The 26,549-nt window shown below is 50.0% G+C and overlaps 1 protein-coding gene across 1 annotated transcript; it reads left to right on the top strand.

Moving 5' to 3' along the window:
- Positions 1 to 455: 455 nt before the first annotated feature.
- ETS2 (ETS proto-oncogene 2, transcription factor) lies at positions 456 to 19,942 on the top strand. Its single transcript, XM_086675983.1, has 10 exons — positions 456 to 688; positions 4,889 to 4,960; positions 7,733 to 7,844; positions 9,398 to 9,517; positions 9,863 to 10,063; positions 11,886 to 11,969; positions 12,918 to 13,139; positions 14,243 to 14,506; positions 16,772 to 16,890; positions 17,627 to 19,942. The coding sequence occupies exons 2-10, from the start codon at positions 4,889 to 4,891 to the stop codon at positions 17,840 to 17,842; spliced, it is 1,410 nt and encodes a 469-aa protein (XP_086532109.1). The 5' UTR covers positions 456 to 688; the 3' UTR covers positions 17,843 to 19,942.
- Positions 19,943 to 26,549: the final 6,607 nt, after the last annotated feature.

Genomic DNA, 26,549 nt, shown 5'->3' on the forward strand with positions numbered 1-26,549 from the left:
GGGAGGCCCTCCCCCTGACCTCCCCGGGCTCGAGTCCCCGGCCCACCGCGGTCCCAGAACCGCAGGCGAGGGACGCAGCCGGGTGACAGCGGGCGCGGAGCGAGGTCCCAGCCGGAAGGAGCCAGCTCCGCCCCCGCTCCCCTCCCCTCGAGTCCTCACCCCTCCCCTCTTCCCTCCCACTCCTCCGCTCCCCTCCCTCCCCCACCCTCCTCTGTTCTCACCCCACCCCTTTCCTCCCCTCCTCCACCCCTCCTTTCTCCCCCTCCCTCCTCCCCTCTTCCTCCCTCTCCGCCCCTCCCCCCGCCTCCTCCCCTCCCCTCTCTCCTCCTGTCTCCTCCCCTACTCTCTCTTTCCCCCTCCCCCTTGTCCCTCCTCCCCTCCCCTCCCCTCCCCTCCCCTCTGTCGTCTTCCCTCCTCCTCCTCCCCCCTCCCTCCTCCCTCCTCCCTCCCGGCTCTGAAGAGCGCGCCGCGAAGGGGACTGGCCGGTTACTTCCTCCGGTGGCGGCACGGAGCGCAGTGCGTCCCCAGCCTCGAGCGCCCGGAGCCGCCCGCCCGCGTCCGGTCAGCGTCCCGGCCCCCGGCCCCGGTGCCCGCGGCTCGGACCCCCGCCCCGTCGCCCTCGCCCGCGTCCGACGCGCACCGCGGAGCCCGGCCCCGAGCCGCCGCCGGCCCTGCCCGAAGCGGCGCGGTAAGAGCGGGGTCCAGGACAGCGCCCTCCGGCGCGGCTTCTCTCCCGGGGCCCCGGACCGCGGGCGGGGGACGCGGGTAGCCCCGAGGTCCGGGTCCCCAGGCGCGGCCGGGCTCGCGGCGGGGCGGCGACTGCTCCCCGGCTTCGGGCTCGCTCCCGGGGCCGGGGCGGCTCGGGGAGGTGGCGGGGGGGGGGGGGGGCGGCGCGGGTGGGCCCGGCCGTGACGCTCCGAGCCGGCCGCGAACTTGGGCCGCGGCCCCCGGCGGCCGAGCCGCCGGGCGGGGCGCGCCCGCTGGCCTCACTCGCTTTTGTTTTTAAAAGGAAACGGGGGTCTGGTGGGGGGGCTTCTGCCGGAGGGCGCCCCCGCGGGCCGATTTCGCGGAGGGTGAGGGGGGGGGAGTGGGACACAGCGGAGGGTGTCGGGGCGGCCCCGGCGCGCCCGGCTTTGCGGGTGACTTACCCGAGCGCACCGGGCCCGGTGGGATCGCGGGCGCCCGAAACACCTGGCGGCTGCACCCGCCTCCCCCCCCCCCCCCGCACCCCCGAAAACGTGCCCAGCACCGGCTCACCTGCTCCGCCGCTCCGGGGCCCGATCGGGGGCGGTGGGCGAGGGAGGCGCCCGGGAGGGCGAGCCCCCCGCGGGCGCCCCGGGACTTCTGGATCTGGGCCCTCGGTGCCGGCAGGCGAGCGTGGGAGCCTGTCGGAAACGCGGGTGTGGGTGCGCAGGGCTGCCTTTATTTTCGCGTTCTTAAAGGGTTTTGAATGAAAGGTTGCCGTTTGTGCGTGTGTGGGTTGTTTGCTTTGGTTTCGAGCCCAGGAGACTTTTCAGATGTTGGCCTGTATTCGGTTTCGGGGTAAGCTTAAACTGCTAGGTGACGTGCTGCTATTTCAGAAAGTAAAGAAGTGAGCAGTCCCCCCTTTGGAGATAGAGGTGATTGATTTTAATTCACCGGTAAGAGATTATATTTGTCCTGGACAATGGAAGCGCCCGTGCGCCCTCGGCCTGTCCGCACCACCTCCAATCAGGGAGATAAATCTCCAAGTTAAGGTTTATTAAAATTCTGAGTAATATCACAGTATAGTTATAGTTAGCGCCATGGGCCCTGCAGGGAAATATTCACTCATTTCTGGGATTAGTCATTCCTCTCTCTCTCTAAATTGATAACTTTCAAAAGAAACGGCAGAACCAGCCTTCAAAAGTAGCCTATGGGTCTGTTTTGGCTTTTGTTTTTCAAATTTACCTCAATACCGACCTGTGCTCTGATCCTGTTCCGGTAAGGGTACTGTCCTTAGGCAAATTCTCTTTGTTTTAAAATTTTATTGTTCTCAGATCTTCCATTTCGGCCTTTTTTTTTTTTTTTTTCCTTTTTTTGTTCAAAAGCAGCCATCAATAGGGCAACCTGAAAGGGACCTAAATATGAAATTGATTCAGGTGAAGAAACTTGACCTTAATCAATGCCACCTTAAGAAGCCTTGTGGAGTAACATAAGTGAATTTAAATTCCATTAGTTATGTGTCTGCCTGAAACCATTGGGGGGACACTTTGATTCTGCGTGGTTCTTACAAAACAGTTGAAATGCCGGACAACAAAAGAATTCTATTCTGTAGCTAGTAATCAGAGCTTTTTCTGTGGGGATGGTAGGCTGCCTTTTCTCCTGATATTTGTACCCCAAACCAGGCGAGCTTTTTTCCATCGCCTTCCATACCAATTCTCCATCCATCCCTGGAGGTTGGAAAAAAAAAAATGTACAATAAAGTCAGCAAGTTGTCTGCAAACGAGACTTAGAAAAAGTGCTTGGCCCAGTGGGCTCAGGAGAGAGAATTGGTAACAGGTAAGGCGTCTTTTTTCGTTTCGGTCTTCTGTTTGAGGTTGGTTGATTTAATCGACAGGTAACAGCGTTTAGTTTATCCAGATAAATAACATAAAGCTGTGAGTGAAGGAGCATTTCCCGTGGTAAAGAGGAGTGAGCAGGGGCCTGGTCTAATAATATTTGTATGCTCTCTAGGCTCCACAGTGATGTGGTGGGAAAGACCCAGGCCTCATCATTCGGGTTACCCACCCAAGGACTGATCTGGACTGTAGTCGTGCTGTAGCTGTGTGGTCCTGGGCAAGTCATTGGAGGTCTCTGGGCCTCGGTTGCCCTGTAAGATGCAACATCACTGTAAAATGTTACGACATCCGCCTCTCAGAAACGTAGGGAAGATTCAGTGAAGTGGGAATGTGTGGTCCCCCAGCTTGGGCTTGGCTCTTGTAACTAGGATGGTGTCAGTGCAGGGATCATTAGTAGGGAATATTGATTCTTGAGCGCCTGAGCCACTAAGTGGAGATTCTGAGCCACAGTGGCCACGTTTGATCCCGGACAGTCCTTCCTCTGCTCCCTTCTCCCCCATAGGACTATTAATTTATGGTCTGTGTTTTCCGGCCTCCACTGGCCACCATGATAATGTTTTCCAGCCTCCACTGGCCACCATGATAATTACTCGCACTCTGAGGGTTTTAACAGCCCTCTCCAGTGTCTCTTGCCTGCTCTGTGGCATAGACTTCTCCTCCCACGCTACCTCTCTAGCCCAGGGTGTGTGTGTGTGTGTGTGTGTGTGTGTGTGTGTGTGTGTGTGTGTGTGTGTGTGTGTGTGTGTGTGTGTGTGTGTGTGTGTGTGTGTGTGTGTGTCTGCGTGCGTTCAGGGTGTGTGTGTGTGTGTGTGTGTGTGTCTGCGTGCGTTCAGGGTGTGTGTGTGTGTGTGTGTGTGTCCGCGTGCGTTCATGCACAGGTGCGTGTCTAGTAGCTGGGAGGTCTGGTTTAGCCATAATGTTGATCATAAGAGGAAACAAAGTACAAACTCAAAGTAGTCACGGGGAAATGTCCTACTCTCCACCTCCAATAAGCCCTATCAATTGCGCAACACTTTAATTACTCAGAGTTCCTGGTTGTAACAGGTGGCAGCACCCCCCGGGGAGATCGTGGGGGGAGGACGATTCGGGGTACCCTGTAAAGCTTCCTATAGACCTTCAGTTCCATAGCCTGTAAGCTGGGGGGCGGGGGCGGGGGTGAGTGAGGCTTGCCTGTTTCTATTATTGGTGCTAACCCAGCTTCTTTGAAAATGAGTTTTAGTCGCTCTGTATGTTTATCTACCACTCTGGTGACATGATCTTGGTACCTTTCTCACCTATTAATATAGAACTTACTCCGCCAATTGTATGTTAGGGCTCCAAATAAGTTTTCAGCCTACATCACTGTCCCCTTGCAGGCCACGTAAGCAACTATAAATTTTCTAACAGCCACATTAAATATAGTCAAGTAAATGAAGTTAACTTCTATGTTCTAAGTCACTGAATACCTTCAGAATATTATACAAACGTGCCGTCAGTCCACGGTCGTTACTGAGATACTTCGCTTTTTTCTACAGAACCTTTGAAATATTGTGTGTTTGCCATGCAGAGCTCAGCTCAGCCCATCCCAGCCCCGGGCCAAGCACTTGGCAGTCCACGCAGGGCTGGTGGCTATAGCACAGTGGTCAGCACAGGTCCGCCTGGTAAAGCCCAGACTCTCATCAGAGCCAGTAAGACTGATGCATACCCAGCATTACTCCCCCTGGAAGAAACACAGCTGAGCTACACACACACAGCAGACACGTTTTGAGTGTGTGTAGACAATACTGGAGGGATCCGGGGCTTTGGACTGAAGCAGTGGTTCTGGGAACCTTTTACGTCCTACCTGGGAATGTTCACTCGTAGCTTAGGCAGGAGAAAGGGCCTCCTAGGCTCCTTCCAGCATGCAGGTCTGGGTCCACCAGGAGCCGCCTGGGTGTGGGAGCAGGGGGCTGGCCCTTAGCTCCCAGGTGGAGCTGACTGCCCCGGGGACATGACCGTGGAAAGCAGCTTACCCCCACCTGTCCTATAGTCCTTGCTCAGCTCCCTGAACCAGGCTCCCTTGGGAGGCCCTGAGCAGCCAGCCAGAAAGTGCCTGGAATCTAAGTGGATTCGGTGGAGAATCAGCATTATTATTTAATTGCTTAAATAGCGTACCCTTTGCGAGAAGGGCCTTTTAAGCAAGAACTGGCCTTCAGTTTTGAATGACCTGTGCTGTAGACGTTGACAGATTCCACCAGAATTAGGGTTGACCTAGCCAGTAAAGACTTCTTAAAAATGTGATGTTTGTTGCCCCTGACTTTATTTCTTTTCCTTTTTTTTTTTTTTTTAAGATGAATGATTTTGGAGTCAAGAACATGGACCAGGTAGCCCCTGTGTCTAACAGTTACAGAGGGACACTCAAGGTGAGTGAGCTAAGTCTTAATTTAAACGTTTTTTTAAAAAAATATATTGGAAAACTCAATCTCTAGGATCGTAAAACGATGCGCCGGGTCCCAGAAGACTGGCTTTAGCCCCGGCCTTTTAATATACAGGCTGTGTGACTCTGGATTGTTTGCTTAGTCTCTCTGGACCTCAGTTTTCTAGTCTCTAAAATGGGTATCCTGATGCTTGTTTCTGCTTGTCTTCCACGCTAGGAAACCATTTAATTTGCCGATGGCGAGGGCTTTGTGGTTTATTTCTGAGACTCCTACCAGCTGAAAAATCCTGGGATTCTCAGTGGGACAGCGCTGGAGAAGCTGTCTCTACTGCGGTTCTGTTCATCTGTGCATTTCCTGGGGTCACGGGCTGGGTTGTTTAAGAACTGACCAGGGAAGGGGCGCCTGGGTGGCTCAGTCGGTTAAGCTGCCGACTTCGGCTCAGGTGGTGATCTCGCGGTCTGTGAGTTCGAGCCCCGCGTCAGGCTCTGTGCTGACGGCTCAGAGCCTGGAGCCTGTTTCAAATTCTGTGTCTCCCTCTCTCTCTGACCTTCCCCTGTTCATGCTCTGTCTCTCTCTGTCTCAAAAATAAATAAACGTTAAAAAAAAAATTAAAAAAAAAAAAAAAAAAAGAACTGACCAGGGAAGATCGGAGAGGAGGAAGGCCCGCCTCCGCAGGGGGGGGTCCTTCCTTCCGAAGGGTCTGTGCCCACCGGGCTGCTGGCAGCCTGCTGCCACACGGCCACAGAACGGCACGCCTCTCTAGGTAAACCAAAACACAGGTGAAAGATGAAGGAGGCTTTTCCGGTGTCTAAGAGCCAAATTCCAGGCAGCTTCTGCCTTCGTTCCTTTGGGGAACATTCTGAAGGAGCAGAAACTGATAATTTCCCATTTGCTTTCTTCAAACATGACAGTGAGACCTGATTGTTTTTTTAGCCTCGCGCAGTAAACACCTGTAGAAGCAGGGATTTTTCGATTGGCCTCCACCAAGCTTAGCGTTTCGTACGGTGACGGAGCTCCGTCGTGTTGCATGATCGTTTGTGTATCCTTAGGAGGTGATTTAGTCCGGGAGAGTCCCCGACGGCCAAAAATGGGCCCAGGCTTTTCTTGCGTATTAGGAAGGTCAGGAAACTTCCAGCCAGTGAGTTTGCTCGTTTGATTTGGTCAGATGTTTTCCACGTGGCAGAGGCTGTATAAGAAATCGTGGTGTTAGGTTTGAAACCACACCCCTAGAGAGGAAAATTCTTCCAGACGCTAAAAGAACCTGATGATGCTCATGTGATCTCTGGGTTCGGAGAAGAAACGTCGTTGCTGACATTGATGTGTTGGTACACTCAGTGGGAATTTGTATTGTCTTTTGGCTTCCTGACTTTAAAAAAAGAACTTCCAGCCAGGAAAGGAAAGGCATTTCTTGGTCACCTGGGGAAATGTTACTGGGAATTAAAAAAAAAAAAAAAATTAATTAATTGGCTATTTCACTGAAATTGGTCCTGTGGTATAGTTTATAAATCCAGATGAGGATTTCGAACTTACTTGATTGTTTATTCCCTTAGGTTTCTGGCAGTCAGACATTAGAGTCTCGGGTTTTGGGGGGCTGGGCTCCCATATCGTTGGGACATCGCTGTGTTGAGTGTTTTAGGCTGCGGTCCAACTTCTGCCTGCCCTCTTACGTAATGCGTCATTCATTGTTCCGCATTTCTAGAAAGAAAGCACACAAACCGATTTTATTTGTAAATGTGTTGCACATTTTTTAAATTGATGACTCAACAGATGGTTCATTGTATTACACATAACACGGGATTTCCAGTGTATGTTGGAAAAACATAACCATCTTTTACATTGTTACTCAGCAAGTCAGGCAGTGATGAATCAAGACTTTATCTGTTACTTATAAACAAGTCTTCCATTAAAGGCTACTTTCATAACTGTTAGATGAAATTATCTCAGATCGACACAGTGTGGGGTTTATCTTACTCTGTGTCGCCATTCTCTTTTTCCCCTAAGCTATAGATAGTTGAACTTGAAACCTTTTTCCTTTGGAAATCTTTCTCCTTAGTAGATGCTGTGGGGTAGAGGTCTTTGCAACACCTTAACTTTTATAAAAGTAAACCTTAAGGTGTTTTTTTCATATCCATTACTATTTTCTGGACCATTGGAGTTGATGAGTGAAAAAAAAAAACAAAAAACTAGTTTCAATTAAAGTGTTTCGTGGTTAAACATAAAGATAACTGCTTCCATAAATAAAGTAATTTATTTCACTGTTTGCTTCTCAGTTTTCACTCAGTCATTCGTCTTCCCTTTAACGGCAATGAGCTAAAACTGCCCGACTGAGGGTAGTTTTTGCTTTTGTGCCCAGTCTGACTGAATTTCCCTCTGATGTAGTGGAGGGACCAGGTGTTTGGACCAGGTGGGTCTCTTAGTCTGGTCCAGTCCTGTTCTTCCAAAGTTCCGTTATTTTTAGGTTTGTTTACTTCGTTTCTTCGTTGAAGTTAATTATTAAGCCATTAAAAATAAATTCCTGGGTTATCCTGACTCTGCGAGGTCAATGAAATGATCCCGAGTAAAATGGAACCCTCCCCATCACTTTGACTGTCTCGTAAGTCTGGTCTGAGAGCGCTCAGTGGTCTGGTCCATTGGTGGCTTTATAATTGCCAGTTTCGTCAGGCTATGTCGGGACGATTACCCATGGACCACTTTTAAAACAGGTAATTAAATGGGTTGAAATATTAATTCCCGTTTTCTTTTCCATCTGTTTCCCAGCGCCAGCCAGCTTTGGACACCTTCGATGGGTCCCTGTTTGCTGTTTTCCCCTCTCTAAATGAAGAGCAGACACTCCAGGAAGTGCCCACAGGCTTGGATTCAATTTCTCACGGTAATTTGTTACTCAGACTTGACAAAGTGTGCCTGGTTTCTTCCCCTGGTTCGGTTACTAAAGAGGCGACCATTTGCAAGCGGCCACGGTTGGTGTCTTCAGTCTTTGGCATGCAAAGTCGGTGACTCTGGACCTGGGAGAAGACAGTTTTCTCACTATGAACATGCTGGCTCTGGTGTCTTCCACTGCCAGGCGCCCCCCAGCCAGAGCAAATGCCCTGCTGGGACCAACCTGTAGGGGAGCCCCTGAGATTTCCACTGGGATGTTTGCAACACTGTAGCCAGCCTGGGTCCGGCGCACCTGCAAAGCCGATGATTAAAATGCACCCCAGCTTCTCTGTCTGGGGTCTCCTCATTAGTCAGATCATCCACCCCACCCCGGAGTCTTGGGGCAACAAATGACACTTGCTAATATCCGCCCGCCCGTATGTATTTATTTCTGTAGTTCTTAATGTCATGGCTTATTGTTTTTAAAGGGACAGCAGTCAGATAATGCCTGTACAATTACTGGGATAGGGTTATTCGTTGGAAACATTCCAGAGATTACTTTGTCATACGAAGTAGGTGCTGGAAAATACAGCCCAGAAAACTAATTAAAACACAGATGCCTGCCTAAGTATACCATCCTGAGGTCGTTTATCATTCATGAAATTGCTGAGGGAACCGGGAGAAGATTGGTTTTCAATAAAAATTGCAGGTGCGCTGACGTGACCGGGGCTAAATGCTGTGTGTTCGCATTACACCAGAAGGCCCTTTACCTGCTGTTATTTGAATGGAGGTAACTTCAGATTGTACATTTACAGGGGCACCTGGGTGGCCCCGTCGGTTAAGCGTCCCACTTCGGCTCAGGTCATGATCTCACAGCTCCTGAGTTCGAGCCCCACGTCGGGCTCTGTCTCTGTCTCCTTCAAAAATGAATAGCCAGTTAAAAAAAAATTCTTTTAAATGGCAGATTATACATTTACCGTACCTTAAAACCTTTGACCGAAACCACCTAGTGTCTTTCATTGTTTAAAAATTTTAAAAGAGGGGTGCCTGGGTGGCGCAGTCGGTTAAGCGTCCGACTTCAGCCAGGTCACGATCTCGCGGTCCGGGAGTTCGAGCCCCGCGTTGGGCTCTGGGCTGATGGCTCGGAGCCTGGAGCCTGTTTCCGATTCCGTGTCTCCCTCTCTCTCTGCCCCTCCCCCGTTCATGCTCTGTCTCTCTCTGTCCCAAAAATAAATAAACGTTGAAAAAAAAAATTTTTCTTTTTAAATTTTTTTAAAGAGATTTAGATAGGAATTTCACCTAAGGATAATGGCAAAATAATTTGCAAGATAAAATAAAACTTGCATTTTATTTTCATAAGCGTAGCTGTGAGATGTAGGATATTTTCTGAATTTCTACCCCTCCCTGCCCAAATTTTTGATAACATTTATACTCTCTTAAGGAATTACGTCAGGGTTTGAGATCACAGTTGTTCTTTCCTGAAAACTTAACAAGATTTCTCCCCTGAATTCAGTATCTGGTCGTGCCAGCTTCCAGTCCTCATGTCCCCATGGGGTTTCTTTCTAGATGCATCCAGCTGCGAGTTACCTCTGTTAACGCCGTGCAGCAAGGCCGTGATGAGTCAAGCCTTAAAAGCTACCTTCAGCGGCTTCAAGAAGGAGCAGCACCGTCTTGGCATCCCAAAGAGTAAGGGCCACTTTTTCCAGTAGTTTCCCTGAGTCTGGGTTGTACTGGAAGAACGAATCTGACCATCGTTGCTTGGGATGACGGCCGGTTCTTCCCCAGGCAGCTTGCAGGGTGGCGGGGGTGTGCATAACCCGAGCCAGTGAGGGTTTCAAACCCGTCAACCGGCCGAACACTCAGTCCGGCACCGTTGTTACTGTCTTAGAGTTTACTGGGTGTCTTTCCCCTCTGCCCGGTCTCTGGTACACATCTGGACTTTGCGGGCAGATCGGGAACGACGCAGCCCTCACTGCCTCCCTCCCGTTTTCTCCCTGTGTGTGTCTGTCTGTCCTTCCCTCCCCCGGACAGACCCCTGGCTGTGGACCGAGCAGCAAGTATGCCAATGGCTCCTCTGGGCCACCAGTGAGTTCAGCCTGGTCAACGTCAATCTCCAGAGGTTCGGCATGAATGGCCACGTGTTATGTAACCTGGGCAAGGAGCGTTTTCTGGAGCTGGCACCTGATTTTGTGGGCGACATTCTCTGGGAGCATCTGGAGCAGATGATCAAAGGTACCCGCTGGGGGGCCTGGCTCCTGCTCGCCGAGGAGAGCCGTGGCAGGGAAGAGGGATGGAAGGGGGAGCGGTGCTCTGTAATCGTATGGTTGGGGTTCCGAATTACGTAAAGTGCCTGAAAATGCCACCGGAGTGAGTCAGATGTGTGGCCGTGATTAGAGGGTTTTTAATCCACTGAATGTGTATGTGTGTGTGTGTGTGTGTGTGTGTGTGGAATGGAGCATAGCCACGAGGCAGTGACCTGAGTCACTAACTCGTTGACCGTGGTCAGATGGCATGTGTCAGAGGAGTGCGTGTTGGCTCAGATACAGAGGCCAGCAGAATTCCCAGGTGCTGGGGTGCATCTTAGAGAACCCGAAGGAGCAAGTTGCCCTGAGTGAAAGGGAGCTTTTATTCAGACACACTCCGTGCATTTTACAGTAAGTTTTCCTAAGACCCAATGGAATGCAACAACGAGAATTTCCTCTGGTTTTATCTATTTAAACAAATGCAGAAGTGATTGATATATGTTTACACGCTGACATGTTCTGCAGAAACTGGCCATTGGATAAAAAGAACTCTCATCAGATAGAAAGTCTTTAATTTTTTTTTTAATGTTTATTTTTGAGAGAGAGAGAGGCAGAGCGTGAGCAAGGGAGGGGCAGAGAGGCAGGGACACACAGAATCCGAAGCAGGCTCCGGGCTCCGAGCTGTCAGCACAGACCTCGACGTGGGGCTCGAACTTGTGAACTGTGAGATCATGATCCGAATCGAAGTCGGACGCTTAACCGGCTGAGCCACCCAGACGCCCCCAGAAAGTCTTGATTTAGACCTTATAAGAGTGTTGGCAGCAATGTTAACAACACATCTAGTTAAAAAGAAAAAAAAAATTATAGGAAAGGATCAAGTTATAAATATAAGAAAATCAGTTCATTGGTAGAGTTCAGAGAAATAGTCCTCATTCACTTGATTTTAAACACTGTGTTTCAACACCTTTTACAGACCCAGGATCTTTAGGTTTCAGCCACCATTTCTTTTAGGCTGTGACTTCTGGGGGCCAAGGAAGCTTATTTGTGAAGACCCCCAAATCCTTCCTGAACTTGGACAAGTCTGATTTGACGAGTTTCTGGTGAATCTGCTCACTGGCGGGTTGGGCCTGTCTGACCATCACTCAGGGTGTGAGTGTGTGTGGGCCTGGATTTGTGGGTGTGTGTGGTTCAGTGTGTTTGTAGGGAGTAAGCACACACAGGGAATGCTAATAACCTTTTCCTTTTCAAAGTTCCCAGCCCCTGGGACAGATGGAACTTCATAAATATCTAACTACCTCTTGACGGCAGGGGTGAATTAAATTCACGGTCTAGATATTTGAAATGATGCCGTAGAACGTTTAGCTTGGCCAGTGACAGCGCTCATGGTGGAAAACTCACTCTAGTTATTAGAAAATGTGTTGCTATCTCCGGTTTTTTAAAAAGACCAAATGACACTGATTACCGTCTGATTAAATGTGGAGCACAGGGGCGCCTGGGTGGCTCAGTCGGCTGAGCGTCCGACTTCGGCTCAGGTCATGATCTCGCGGCTCAGGTCAAGTCCCGCATTGGGCTGTCTGCTGTCAGCACAGAACCCCCTGTCAGATCCTGTTCCCCTCTCTCTCTGCCCCTCCCCCGCTCACACTCTCTGTCTCTCTCAAAAATAAATTAAAAAAAAAATCTTTAAAAAAATTTTAAAAAACGTGAAGCGTAAACGCATTTCGATATTCTAAAATAACCGTACGATAGTAATTTGGGAATAAATGTTTTTAACCTTGATTTGCAATCCTATGCCTCCTGTATCTGTTTTTCAGAAAACCAAGAAAAGACAGAAGATCAGTATGAAGAAAATTCACACCTCAACTCCGTTCCTCATTGGATTAATAGCAATTCACTAGGTCAGTCCAATCGATTCTTGCCCTGAAGACCTTGGTTTCAAGCTTTTCTATTAAATTTGCACTCTCCACCCCCACGAAAAAAATAAAAATAAAAATAAATTTGGACTCCCTGGCGCACAGTCTTGGCCTGCACTGTCCCCATGTGGTGACGACACGTGGCTCTTGATGCGTGGCTGGTCCACGTTGAGACGTGTGGTAAATAATACACATCTGCAACGATAATTATTACTATTGAGTCAGATAAAAGGTTAAAATTAATTTCACCTGTTTATTTTCAGTTTGCTGTTGCGGCTACTGGAAAATCTAACGTTGGCTGAGTGCCTGGCATGATCTTTGCCTGGCCAGTGCCGTCTAAGGCGTTCTGTAGAGCCCAGGGGCAGAGCGAAGCGGGCTGACAGTTGTAGTCAGAGCTGGTGCAATCAGTAAGAGGGGACAGGCACGGGAAGCATGTAGAAGGCAATTCTAAATTTGCTCTGAACTTTGGAGTTCAAAGAAGTGTCCTGGAATTCGGGTCTTCCCTTCTGGTCACTGACACTGATGAGTGTAGATTACAGATGGTCCCCCACCAGCACCCCCCCCCCTCCCCAGCCAGCAGAGGGAGGGGATGTTCCCTTGCAAGGCACACGCTGGGTGGCAAATCACTTACTCCCTCCGAGCCTTAGAAACTGAAAGAGCCAGTGACCTCTCCGAGGCAGGATGAAAGCATTTGATAAACCAGAGCCGTAGAAATGCTAACATCGAGGCACCGCATCTCGGTCCGGGGAGTTTTGGAAAAGGGCTCCCTGGCTTCAGAAGAGCTGTTGCCGAAGCCCACATCCCCCCACGGTTTCGTGGAGGGTGAGAGCGCGCAGAACGGGTTGTGTTTGGTTCGGTTCGAGGGCACAGAGGGTCTCTGATGACCACGTCGCTCCTGCCTAACAACTCTGCCGTCCGATCGTTGTGTCCCAGGCTTTGGCGTGGAGCAGGCAGCGTATGGCGTGCAGACACAGAATTACCCCAAAGGTGGCCTCCTGGACGTGTGTCCATCATCCTCAGCACCCAGCGCACTCGGTTCTGAGCAGGACTTTCAGATGCTCCCCAAGTCTCGACTCAACACCGTCAGCGTCAGTTACTGCCCCGTCAGTCAGGACTTCCCAGGCGGCAGCTTGAACCTTCTCGCTGGCGGTTCTGGTAAGTCAGGGCTCCAGGCTTGATTCAGACAGTCGCACAGTGAGGGGAGCTTCTCACGCAGCTCGGCCTGGATTCAGCCTTTGGAGGAGGGCACAGGTCCCCTCTGTGTCCCAAGTGCTGTGGGGCACTGTTGCAGGGGACAGATGGTCTCCGCAAACATCGACTCCCGCTATGTTTCACGCTCTGAGCCGGGCACCGCGGGTATTGAGCAAACAAGGCATGGTCTCTGCTCTCGCAGCTGGATTCCTCCACTCAGTGGGCTATTTTGGGAGAAAACGTAGGAATGTGACATTCCTGCATGTGGGAGAAAACGTAGGAATATGACAGATTTCTTTTTATGGAGGCGCACACGTACAACGCACAAATCTCGGCTTGTACTGCCGGCTGACTGTTTACATATATGCCCCTGAGTAAGTAACAGCCACCCAGATGGAGATAGAGAAGCTTCCAGCCTCCCAGAAGACCCCGTCAACGTGCCTTCCATCGGTAGCGTCCACACAGCAAGAGGAAACCATTGTCTTGACTGCTGTCATCATAGATTAGATTTTCCTGCCCATGAACTTGATATAAATGGAATCCTAGCGCTCTGTTTTCTTGTGCCTTTTGTTCCTCATCGTGTCTGAGACCCATGCATGTGGTTGGATGTGGCAGACAATTGTCCTTTTCTTTCTTTTTTTTTAAGAGTGAGTGGGGGAGGGGCAGAGAGAGAGGGAGACCCAGAATCCGAAGCGGGCTCCAGGCTCCGAGCTGTCAGCACAGAGCCCGACGTGGGGCTCAAACCCACGAACTGGGAGATCATGATCTGAGCCGAAGTTGGGGGCTTAACAGGCGCCCCCCGGTTGTCCTTTTCATTGCTGTGTAATATTCCATCCTGCAGAGCTGCGCTTGGTTCGGCCATGCTGCTGCTGGGTGCTGAGGTTGTATGGCACATTAGTCATCAGGACCGAGTGCCTCGTGGAGGAGCTTTGTGAGCAGTCCCCAGGGGGGTTGGTGTCCATGCTGCTGCAAAGCCCCAGACCAGCCTGAGGTCCCTCGCGGCTCAGTAACACAGGACGGTCCCCTGCCCCGAGGAGTCAGCGTCCGTGCCCGGTTGTCTTTGCCAGGAAAGCCCCGGGACCGTGACTCCCCCGAGAACGGCACGGACAGCTTCGAGAGCTCGGACTCGCTGCTGCAGTCCTGGAACAGCCAGTCGTCGCTGCTGGATGTGCAGCGAGTGCCTTCCTTCGAGAGCTTCGAGGATGACTGCAGCCAGTCCCTGTGCCTCAACAAGCCGACCATGTCCTTCAAGGACTACATCCAGGAGCGGAGCGACCCGGTGGAGCAGGGCAAACCAGTCATACCTGCGGCGGTGCTGGCCGGCTTCACAGGTGAGCGCATCGCCCGGGTCTCCCCGTCACCTCCCCGGGCCCCGCCCGGCCGCAGCGCCGCATTATTTATCCAGGGTGTTTCTGGTTGGAGCACATTGTATTCACACCCCGCGTTGCCTGCGTGGCTGTCATCCCGAATCGGGCAGGCCGCATCCCCGATTTCTAAAACGGCCAACGTTGCAGGGATTTTCGCACACCCAGCTCGGTGGCGGGGATGCGCTTCCAGGGGCGGCTCCCTCACCTGGGGTGTGCAGGGCCGGCCTGCAGGGGAGACGGCTGGGGCGCACGCACGGGGCCTGCGGAGGCCTTAGCTCTGACTCACCCCCTCCAGGAATTCCAAAGAACGTCAGCCAGCCCAGGGAGGGACAGGAGCCCGCCTGCAATAACACGGGGGCTGTTTACCTTTTCGTGTTTCTAAAATCCATCTTATTTTTAAGATTTGGGCGAGAGCTATTTTAGGCAACGGATAAATATTAAGGCTGTTTCTGGAAGCAGATATTTCCAGTGCTTGAGCAAAATTACCAAGATTTTTTTTTTCATTGCTTCATAGGTCCTTAAATGTGTGTGGGTGTTTATGGTTTTTTTTTTCCTATTTTGACCATATGGAGCCACTGGATTAAAAAAAATACCTATGGAAAAACAACTCACAGGTTAAAGTAAGAATACAGAGGGATCCTTTTTTTTTTTTTTCTTTCTGTCGTCCCAAACGTCCACAGAAATGGGCTTGGTGAGAAAATAAACAGCCATGGTGGTCTTCATTTTAAGATTCGTTACCATTTGCCAACTGTCAGCTCTTTGTGGCTAACTAGGCGCGAATAGGGTTGGCGATCCTTGGGACAGCCCAGCGCAGGTGAGGGCAGTAACCTGCTTTACAGTTGGGGCGGTTGGCTCAGAAGTAGACAGCTTTCCGGGCACATAGGTAACCTGGTTGTGTCTGCTTCCAGAACTCCTGCCCTTCGTGTTTTCTAGCCTTATTGATGATGGCCATGGGGTCTTGAGGAACAGCTCTTTGATGGGTGTGTGATTCGGGGCAAGACACCTGGCATCTGAGCGCACCTCCTCTTTAAAGCAATGTTATAGGGGTGCCTGGGCTGCTCAGTCGGTTAAGCCTCTGACTTTGGCTCAGGTCATGATGTCACGGTTCGTGGGTTTGAGCCCCGCGTCGATCTCGGTGCTGACAGCTCGGAGCCTGGAGCCTGCTTCAGATTCTGTGTCTCCCTCCCTCTCTGCCCCTCTCCCACTCATGCTTTTGCTCTCACTCTCAAAAATAAATTAAAAAAAAAAAAAAAACACATTAAAAATAAATAAATAAAAGAGTGTTACAGGGCGCCTGGGTGGCTCAGTCGGTTAAGCATCCACCTCTCGGTTTCGGCTCAGGTCATGATCTCACGGTTCGTGAGTTCGAGCCCCGTGTCAGGCTCTGTGCTGACAGTGCGGAGCCTGCAGATTCTCTTTCTCCTTCCCCACTCTGTCTGTCTGTCTCTCTCTCAAAATAAGTAAACTTTAAAAAAATAAATAAAATACAGTGATAACCCTCTTCACAAGGTGGGGGTTCTAAATATTACCCAGGAAAGGTATATGAAAAGCAAAGCATCCCTCACCAGAGGTCACGGTGAAGCAATGGATACAACCCCAGATGCCCAACTCACTGTTGAGTAAACTGAGTCCTGGATTAAGCAATTTACCCACCCTCATTCAAGTCAGGAAGGTGCAGCGTAGGATTCCTTGAATGGCGTGCCTCATTCTGTGGGGAAACGCCCCTTCAGCCACCCCCGCCCCTGTCCTGCTGGGTGGCTCTAGAAATAAACCCTGAAACTTATTACATAAGGAACAATTAAACAGGATGAGGAATCTTTTTTAAAAGATTCTAAGGCATCTCTGCACCCACCATGGGGCTCGAACTCACAACCCCGAGGGCAAGAGTCGCACGCTCCCCCGACCGAGCCAGCCGGGCGCCCTCGAGCTGAGGAATTTTCATGTCTAGAGTCGGTGGCCCTGAGTTTTTTTCCAGAGGACCAAACTCGGCGATCCTTAAGGGCCCAGTGACCCCTTGTTTCTGGAGTGGGAGGCGGGGAGGAAGATGCCCTATTCGGTCTCTAGCCTGGTGCCGTTGAAGTGTCACCACCCTTGAACCGGGTCGTCATGTTGGCCCCCTGTCCGGAGGTGGGTCTCACAGGGCTCCGGCAGCCGAGGTCACTAGGAGGACGAAAGCCTTGCCGAACTGTAAATCTGTAAAAACGTGTAACCCGCCCCTTCCCCCCGCAGGAAGTGGACCTATTCAGCTGTGGCAGTTCCTCCTGGAATTACTCTCGGACAAGTCCTGCCAGCCGTTCATCAGCTGGACCGGGGACGGATGGGAGTTCAAGCTCGCTGACCCCGATGAGGTATGGCCAGGGCTCGGGAAGTCCATCTCTGGGCTCAGAACCCTGATTTCCTCACCTTAGGCCCAGCTGGGCACACGGCAGGGTCCATGGCTACTAACCAGAGCAGCTCTAGTGTCCCGTGGGTGTGCACGTGGGCACCGGGCAGGCTTCTCCGTCTTGCTCTCTCCTCTGATGTAGAGGCACAAGCGGTAAACTGAGGGTCTCTCCCGACCACTCGCAAATGCCGTGGGGAGTTTGCCTTTTCCCCCCGCAGCCCCGTGCTGGTCCTCGGGGCTTCCCCTCTGCAGGAGGAGGCTGGGGGCAGATCCGAGACCCTCCCCTGCGGGCCTTAGAGAGGCCCGTGATCTCTGGCAGCAGGAAGGTGCAAAGAAGCACCGAGGAATGCATACCGTCCCGTGGCTCAGGACCACACCCGGCAGCTGTTGGCTGGGGTGCCTGGAATAGGAGCCCGGGGGGAGGGGGGACACAGCGTTTCCCTTGCGTCGGGGCCGCCTGACCGTGAACCATCGCTTCAGGCCGCAGGAGGCGGCGCGGCGGGTGGGGGCCCCTCCCTCCGTCCTCAGAGACACGGTGCCCCGGCAGGTGCCCTGAAACAGAGCACACACCCCCAGGGCTCGTGAGGGCCGGCCCGGTTCTCTCCGGGTAAGCGGGCACGACCACCCTCATCGGGGGAGAAGGTCCCCCCGCTTTTTCTTTACCTGCCCAGTTGAAGTCTCTCCCTCCGTGTCCGCCGCAGGTGGCCCGCCGGTGGGGGAAGAGGAAAAACAAGCCCAAGATGAACTACGAGAAGCTGAGCCGCGGTTTGCGCTACTACTACGACAAGAACATCATCCACAAGACGTCGGGCAAGCGCTACGTGTACCGCTTCGTGTGCGACCTGCAGCACCTGCTGGGGTTCACCCCCGAGGAACTGCACGCCATCCTGGGCGTCCAGCCCGACACGGAGGACTGAGGCCCGCGGGGCCCCGACCGGAGCCGGCCCCGCCCGCGTGGGCCCCCCCCACCCCCCACCCCGAGGACCCTGACAGGAGGCGTTGATCGCGTCCCGGAGAGTCGCCGCGGAGCAGTGGCCTTGTTCCCTCCGAAACCGCGGGTTTTCCGCCACCAGGAAGCACGGTTTCTCGCTCGGAGAGCCTGCCGACTTGGAACACGCTGCTGATGACGCTCTTAACGTTAGAACGGCCGAGAAAGAAGCACTGGGAAGCCGCCCTGGCCGCCCCCATCCCCGAGCAGGCTGTGTGACCGGAACGTCCGGGCTCTCGGAGAGTCTCAAAGGAGCGAGCCTGTCTGGGGCACGCGCATTTTGGGTTTTTTTTGTTTTTGTTTGTTTGTTTCTCGTAAGTTTCTTTCCGCCTCTGGCAGCCAGGAATCACAAAGGCAGGGGTGTTCTGTTCGGTTCAGAGAGGCGGAGGGGCGGTGCAGGGAGACTGTGGTGCCGTTTCAGGAGTCAGGTTTGTATATATGACTGTAGTCTCCTCGTTGCTGTCTGAATCCTCTAATGGTCCTATTTAACAAAAACTGTACATTGTAATTTAAAATAATTCTGTAAGCGTACGTGGAGCAGGAACGCAGAGCCTGCGCGGCATTCTGCAAACGTCGTGTCTGCCCGGCCAGACGCAGAAGTTGTAAAGCCGTGTGTTATTTACATTCAGTATGCCTACAGGTGTAAGTTCTGAGAGGGTCAGTCCCTTTTTTTTGTTTTGTTTTGCCCGGATTATCATCCGGCAAGGACTTTGTACATTTGGGAATTTTTATAAAAACACTTAATGTTATTATCTGGAGGCACATGTAGCCTCCGCTTTCTCCTTAATTGTAACGTAAAAGCTATAGAGCAGTATTTTTCTTGACGAATGGCATATGTTTTCCATTTCTGTGCATGCCTTTAAACCAGTTGATACGCAAACCTTCTTTTATTTTTTAGTTCGACCGGGTTTCCCCGACGACTAACGTCCCCTGACCAGCCATTCCCTTCCCATGGTCCACCTCCGCGCCCCAAATTATTCTGTATGATTAAAATAAGAATGCTATTTTTGGAAATATGTGGCTCCTTTTCAGAGATCAGGAAGGATTTATGTAGCAGCTATTTTTACTGCAGAAGTAATTCACTGGAAAAAATGCAATTTGTAAGAAAGCTTTATTTTTATCTGCACTCCATGTAAAGTTAAACGTATTGTACAGAGCTGAAGGTTGGGGCCGGGGAGGGGAGGGAAGGGGGACCTTCACGAATCTGTTGGTCATGAACGAAACTCGAATTTTTTCCCTGGCCTGGCTCACCTGTCGGGTCGTGGGCTGTCTGGACACGCACGATGCTGTTCCTTTCTGCTCAGTGCCCGCAGCGGCACGGGTCTTTGTTCGTATTTTCGTGGAAGCTGAATGCCCAGAGGCAAAGAGAGGGCACAGAAAACGGGAGAGAGAATCCTTTGGAGGGATCGACTTGCAGAAATGTTTTGCGCCCGACGGGAGACTCCCGTGGTTGTTTCGAAGGAGTGCCTGGGTCCGCGAGCAGTCAGGACGCTTGAAAATGATCGAGTCGACCTGGTTTCGGAGCCTCACCGACTTCACTCGCAATGTGAGAGGCCACTCAGAGGAGTGGCTGACGTCCCCGGAGAGGAGTCCATCTATGTATTGAGACCACGAAACTGGGTGCGGGGGGCAGCTGGGAACAGCAACACCAGAGCTGGGGACTCTGTCTAAGTACCTACCCGAGACCGTTTCCAGTGTCTTTAAGCACAGGATGTTTTTCTCAAGCGGGACATGTTTATCACTCAGACATCTGTTTATAACATCAACAGACATGTGACCGGGAATGTCTTTCTGCCAAAGGGGATCTTAGCCCTTGGCTCATTTTAAATGGGGTTGAACCACATGAAATTGCCAATATTGGACTTTTTTAGAAACTTACAAAGTTGGCAGTGTCATGTGGTTCAACCTAAGTTACAGAAACCAAAGTCCATCATAAACCTTTGGTGTGGTCATGCACAGAACTGAAGTATAAAGATTTTGTAATCTGGCCTTTTCTCTTGCAAATAATAAAGTATTTTGTTTATATATACGCCTCCTGGTAAGGGTCCTCATTCTTCCCACCCCGACAGGGGATGAGGGGAGGTGGTATGATATTGAGCTCTGATCCATTGTCCTCTCAGCAGCTTTCCGTCTGTTGAGAGTCACAAGTCCATTTAACCGATTTTACACACAGGTCACCTAGTAAATCATGACCAAATCTCAGCCACCTGTGAGCTCTTCCTGACGGAATCCCGAGAAAGTGTTTGCTTAAAGCAAAAAAAAAAAAAAAATTCTTTTAAGAAGGGGTTAGAATGGAAAGACACAGGTGTCTTGTCTTTGCCAAGGGGTCGGCAGAGGGAACACAGGGGATGGTAGGATGTTGATGTGAGGAACATAAGAACTTCAGTCTCAAAAACTTTCTCCAGGGTGCCTGACATTGCTGAGCTGACTGAGGTCAGGGTGATGATCCTGGGACACCTGTTCTCAAACACACTTCAGAATTAGGATAGGGCACCTGGGTGGCTCAGTCTGTTAAGTATCTCACTCTTGATTGTGGCTCAGGTCATGATCTCATGGGTTTGTGAGATCGAACCCAGCGTGCTAACAGCATGGAGCCTACTTGGTATTCTCTCTCTCTCTCTCTCTCTCTCTCTCTCTCTCTCTCTCTCAATAAGCTAAAAACACAAGTTAGGATGCCAACAAAGAGGTGGGTTATAATCAGTGATGTGCTGGATCCCTCTCACCACAGGCTAGAGGGAGAGCAGGTCCCTTCCCAACTTTGCATCAATGACATATTGGCACCTTGAAAGTGATCGTGATGAGAGCATTTATACCATGGAAATCAGCGGACACTATAAATCAGGGCTCCCTTCAAGGCCCCTCAGGGAGCTGGTTGTTAAACATTTACCAAAACACCACTGGCATCGGTGTTCACCATATTAATAATTAGAACAAATTTTGCAATGCAATTCCTTTTTAAAGTAACATTGTTATGAAAAATAACTTTTCCAAAAAAACAAAGGGAGCATTGTTTTACATGTTTCCAAATTTCTCTGATGTCTGGTTGAAAAGAGAGCTGGGTTCTTATATTTTCTTCTGCATTTTGTCTCTTGCAATATATTTTGGAGGAAATCAGGTCTCACACAGATACATAATTGGAACAGAGGAGTATTTGGGAGATGTTTGGGATAATTGTGTGTATTTTATACTAAACCTAACCTGGCAAATGAAAGTTATTTAAAGGTTCACTGCAGTTGGAATATGAAACCATACCAATAAACTTCCCTGTGATTACAGTAAATTCCATTGGTCTGTCTTGCACTTTGAGTGGATCATTTACCCAGGGGTGATTTTGTAACATCACGCATTAGTCATTTGGAAAATATTGCTTCAAAATGTTGACACATTTCAATGTCTAATAACAAACAATCACATTAATTACCACCATCACCAATTTCACCAGGAAAGTACTGAGCATCTATCAAGCTCACAGTGGCAATGTAAATTTTCAGAACTTCAGATTTTCACTTGAAAGTTCAATTTTTACCATTGGCAACAAATAGTCTTAAGTTTCTTTGAAATGACAGACTCATTTCATTTGCTTGTGAGGAAATACCTGTCAGATACCCAAGTCTGAATAAACATAACTTGTCAGTTGTTCTTGCAGGTAAAAATGGCATCCATGGATAAAGTGGTTAGTTTAGCTTGCAACTCATACAAATGCATGATGCATTTCCCGGGACAACCAATCTACCTTAGCATGCAGCAGTTCTTCGTGTGTACTGTTACCCAGAAGTTAAAAATGTGTATTCACTCATTAATAAAATTACTTTTTACTCCTTTATCAAGGACATTTTTAAATGGAACTGGTATTTTTTTTTCCCTACCAGTACATGGTGGTGAAGAATGCAGTGATGGCTGGGACAGTTAATGCTAAGGCCCCAGCAATTTCACACACCTTTGCCTTTGCAAAGTATCTGAAAGGGTGTCAGAGCCCCACAGATATCTGTGGACCTCACTTTGAGAAATGTTCTGGAAAGCAGAGCAGCTCACCCAAAACGGAGTGGAACAGGGACCAGAAGGTGGCCAGGAATCAGGTGAAGAGAATTTTCCTTTCTCCTTCCAGATCCAGGGTCCATCCTTCCAATCTTACCCTTTCATAGCCAGTTAAGATGAGCAGTTTTATGTAAAACAAAAAGGATTATCTAATGTTCTACCTGATAAGGAAATAAGGTGAAATGGATATTCTCAAAGTCCTTCTCCTACCGTCCTTCACTCTTTGTCCTTTTCCATATGTCACTCCAACTCTCTCTTTTTTTTAAGTTTTTTTGCTTGAGAGAGAGAGAGAGAGAGAGAACAAGCAGGGGAGGAGCAGAGAGGAGAGACAGAATCCCAACCAGGCTCCACGCCATCAGGGCAGAGCCCAGTGTGGGGCTCAAACCCACAAACCACGAGATCATGACCCAAGCTGAGACCAAGAGTCGAACACTTAACTGGCCAAGCCACCCAAGTTCTTCTCTAAATCTTTTTTGGATGTAGTGTATTTCACATTTTAAAAGTTTATTTTTAACATAGTCAAAACTGAAGTCATGAAAGGCAAACAACTCAGCCCACCCCATGTCCTGGTTGTTCCCCATGCAGAGGCCTCAGAGGTCCTCAGATCTGCAAATGGTGGACACTCAAAGCGATAATGATTCAGAGCCTGAAGGGGCTGCTCCATTGGGTGGGTGAGGTAGTGAGGTACAGAATGTGGGGGCCAGAGCAGGTGGAGACGGAACAGGGTGGGTGGGGAGGGCAGTAACCTCTCTCATCACCTCTTTGGAAACATCAAGTTGACGGTAGAGTTTGTCATGCTGTGGCCTGCCCTTGGGTTATGGTTCTCACCCAACTGTTCATGCACTGCTGCATGACCTTGGGCATGTGACTTCATTACACGGTGCCTCAGTTTCCCCTCCATAAAGTGGAGTCACGGGGCGGTCATGGGTGGATGAATCCATCATTTGTTTAAGATTGTGGGAAGTTAGTGACCTGAGGGTCTCCATTTAAGTCATGAGCAAAGGGGTCTGTGAAGAAAATACAGCTCCTGACCATCATGTCTCCGTTTTCATAAGAAGAAACCCAGGCTGCAGAGTTTGGCAAGAAAGCTGGCGTTTAATTCAATCAGGACTCAGACTTAGGCCTTCCGTTTCCAGATGCTGTTTTCTTGCCATGATAACCACGCTGCGTTTTGTTTAAATCATTATAAATCCTACCCAGGGGCTCCCCCAAGCTTCCAGTTCCTCCTTCTGTTCTGTTTTGAACACAGTGCACAGCCCTTGAATTTTAAAATTATCCACGAGCCTTCTACCCAAAGGACACACAGTCCTCATACACGCAGCAGCTGGTCACGGCTAGTTTAGTTTGAGCAGATGCGTGAATCCCATAATCGGGGCCAGATGTTAATCTGTCTTTTCTGAAAAAGCTGCACAAAAGGGTGAGGCTCAATGCAGTGAAGGGGGAAACCCCTTATTGTGTAATTCTTTTGAAACGCCTGGGCAGGGTTTGAACATGTGATTCTACTTGAAATCTGACATTCAGGGAAATATGATTTTTGTCATAGCTGGTGATGACACCTTCACAACTGGAATGGACATCGCCTTTGTCCATGTGCTATGAGTAACTGTCCCCTCCTTGCCTCCCCAAGTCATGTTCAGTGGCAAGATAGCCCAGGATTGCCAAATCTGACCCTCACCAACAGTTTCCATATCTATGGTTTCATACTCTCCAGCCAGGGCTCAACACACATGTGTGTTTGCATGGCATGGGGCTGGAAATGCTGATTCACGGGAGCCCATGGCCCAGATTGGCTGGCAAATGACGTGTCCTGGGGATGCTGGGGGCAACAAACGGTACAAAGAACATGAGGTCTGGAGCAAGAAGGTTGTGCATCAGCTGTGGCCCATCTCCACGTAAAGCCCATGAGAAACACCTTTGCCATTTGCTCGTAAACTCCATCAAACTGGCTAACAAAGAGGTTATTTTTCATCACAGCACAAATGTGTAATTAACAATTGTGAAATACAATAGCATTGGCATCATCTCCCTGGGATTCCGGGAGGTCGGTTTCGTTACGTTCATTTTACAGATGTGGGAACGGAGGCTTGGAGAGGTTAAAGCCCTATGTTCAAACTGGAGGGGCTTCTTTGGGCTCAGCAGTGGCCTCTGATCTGTCCTGACCGTGGGCTTGGGGGTGGTCAAGGCCTCCAGGGCTTGGAGCCCAGAGCCACCCCCGCCTCAGACGAGGGGCTGGACGGGCTCTCAACACTGTCACCCTCATCTGCCCCATCCATCCTAGGCATTGTCATCAGTGGTACAGGTGTTCTTAGCCTTTCCGCCCTGGGGATGGAGTGCATCATCTCACGGACACAGCACCTTGGCCAGAGCTCTCAGACCCTGAGCAATCAGACTAGTATTTTTGATCAAATTTACACGAGCCTAGGCTTCTGCTTCCCCAAACAATGTATTAACCCCATAAGACCCTCCAAGGGGAGCCCCAACAGTTTAGTTAACTTTTATTCAGTCATTTTTATATTCACCCCTCCCCCAACCATTCATTCACAACCAGCTCTTAAACGTCAACCACTAGGAACGTAGAGATCACAGAAAGCCAGATACTCTATGCTTTTCCAGGAGCCAGTTAAGTGAAGGAGCCCAGGAGTAATGACGTTAAGAGCAACTGAGTTCCATCTAGCACCAAGGCCTGGGTCCCAGTGCTACCCTTGCACCTGTGGCTGGCGTTTCTCCAATAGCTGTGCGTGACAGCGGTGGCATTGCAACAAGAGGTGACAAGGAATCAACCTTACTGGGCGCTGGGGTAGGTGTTGGGGGTCCACAAGTTCACCGAAATGTCTCTGAGCTCAACCCTGCAGCCGGGAATAAGACGATCCTCCGAACACGTGTGCGCACACACACACACTCATGCTTATATGCATCCTCGCACAAACACACATGCACACTCACACTTACACATGCGCACACAGCACCCTCTGCTTGCCTCTGTCTCTGTCCCTCTTTCTGTTGGTCACCACGTCTCTTCTCTTCTCTATCGGCTTCCTGGGGCGGCTGTCACACAATACCCACCTTGGGAGGCTCAAACAAGGTAAATCCGTCATCTCCCACTTCTGGAGGACAGAAGTCCCCAAGCAAGGTGTTGGGGGGCAAGATTCCCTTCAGAGGACTATGAGGGAGGATCTGCTCCGGGCCTTGCTCCCTGTCTTGTCACTGGCCATCTTCCCCAGTGTCGCCATATTGCCTTCTCTCCCCACACGTTTCTGCCCACATTTCCTCTTCTATGTGGACACAGTCCCACGGGATTAGGGCCCGTGACTTTAACTTGATTACCTCTGTAAAGACTCCATTTATAAGTAAGGTCCCATTCTGAGGTCCTGGGAGTGAGGACTTCAATATTTGAATTCTGCAAGAACGTAGTTCAACCCATAACATCTCCCAACACTAAAGAAGTTAAAATCAGCAGAAGCAGACCTGGGGATGCCAGTCCTTGCACACGGACTTGGGCCAGTGGTAGAGGTACACTACAAATTCAAGGGCAACTATTACAAATTACTTTAATTTTTTAAAGTTTATTTATTTTTATCTTGAGAGGGAGCACAAGCAAGGGAGGGGCAAAGAGAAGGAGAGACAGAATCCCAAGCAGGCTCTGCACCATAAGCACAGAGCCTGATGGGGGGCTTGAACTTACAAACTGTGAGGTCATGACCCAAGCCAAGATCAAGAGTTGGACCCTTAACCAACCGAGCCACCCAGGTGCCCCAACTACTATAAATTATTAAAAGAAGTTTGATTCCAAGAGAGAAGATAAAACAAAATCCTATAAATTGCTCAACTAAAACCACAGAATGCAGAAAAGGAGTTTAAAAAAAAAGAAACAGAACAAGGGTGACAAAGGAAAACAATCAGAAATGTGATAGGTATCAACCCACAAATATTGATAATCACTTTAAATGTTAATGGTCTAAATATATGAATTAAAAGACAGAGACTGAATGGATAAACACACACACACACACACACACACACACACACACACAAAACAAGACCCAACTCTATGTTATCTACAAGAAACTCACTTTCACTATAAAGACACAGATTAAGAGTACAGGGATAGAGAAAGGTATACCACAGTGACAGTAATTTTAAAAAGCTGGGATCACTGTATTAATGTCACACAAGCTGAATACAGAGCAAGGAAAATGACCAGGGGCTCAGGGGGAGGGAGGGAGAGAGGGAGGGAGGGAGGAATGAACAGGGAGAGCCCTGGGGGATTTTCAGGGCAGCAAAACTATTCTGTAGACTCTGGACCGGTACACTTATGACAGAGTGTATTTGTCGAACACCGGAGAATGCACAACACAGAGAGTGATTCCTAATGTAAGTTATGGACTTTAGATGATAATAATATACCAATGCTGCTTCATCACTAGTATGGATATACTACACTAATGCGAGTTGTCAACAGTAGGGGGTTCTTAACAAGGGAGGCAAGGGGGTATATGCGAACTCTCCATACATTCCATTCCATTTTTCTTCAAACGTAAAATTAACTACAAAAAATAAAATCTAGGGGCACCTGGGTGGCTCAGCTGGTTAAGAGTCCGACC

This window comes from Puma concolor, chromosome C2 (assembly GCF_028749965.1).
Source record: "Puma concolor isolate L17-30 chromosome C2, mPumCon1.1.hap2, whole genome shotgun sequence".
NCBI classification, from domain to species: Eukaryota; Metazoa; Chordata; class Mammalia; order Carnivora; family Felidae; genus Puma; species Puma concolor.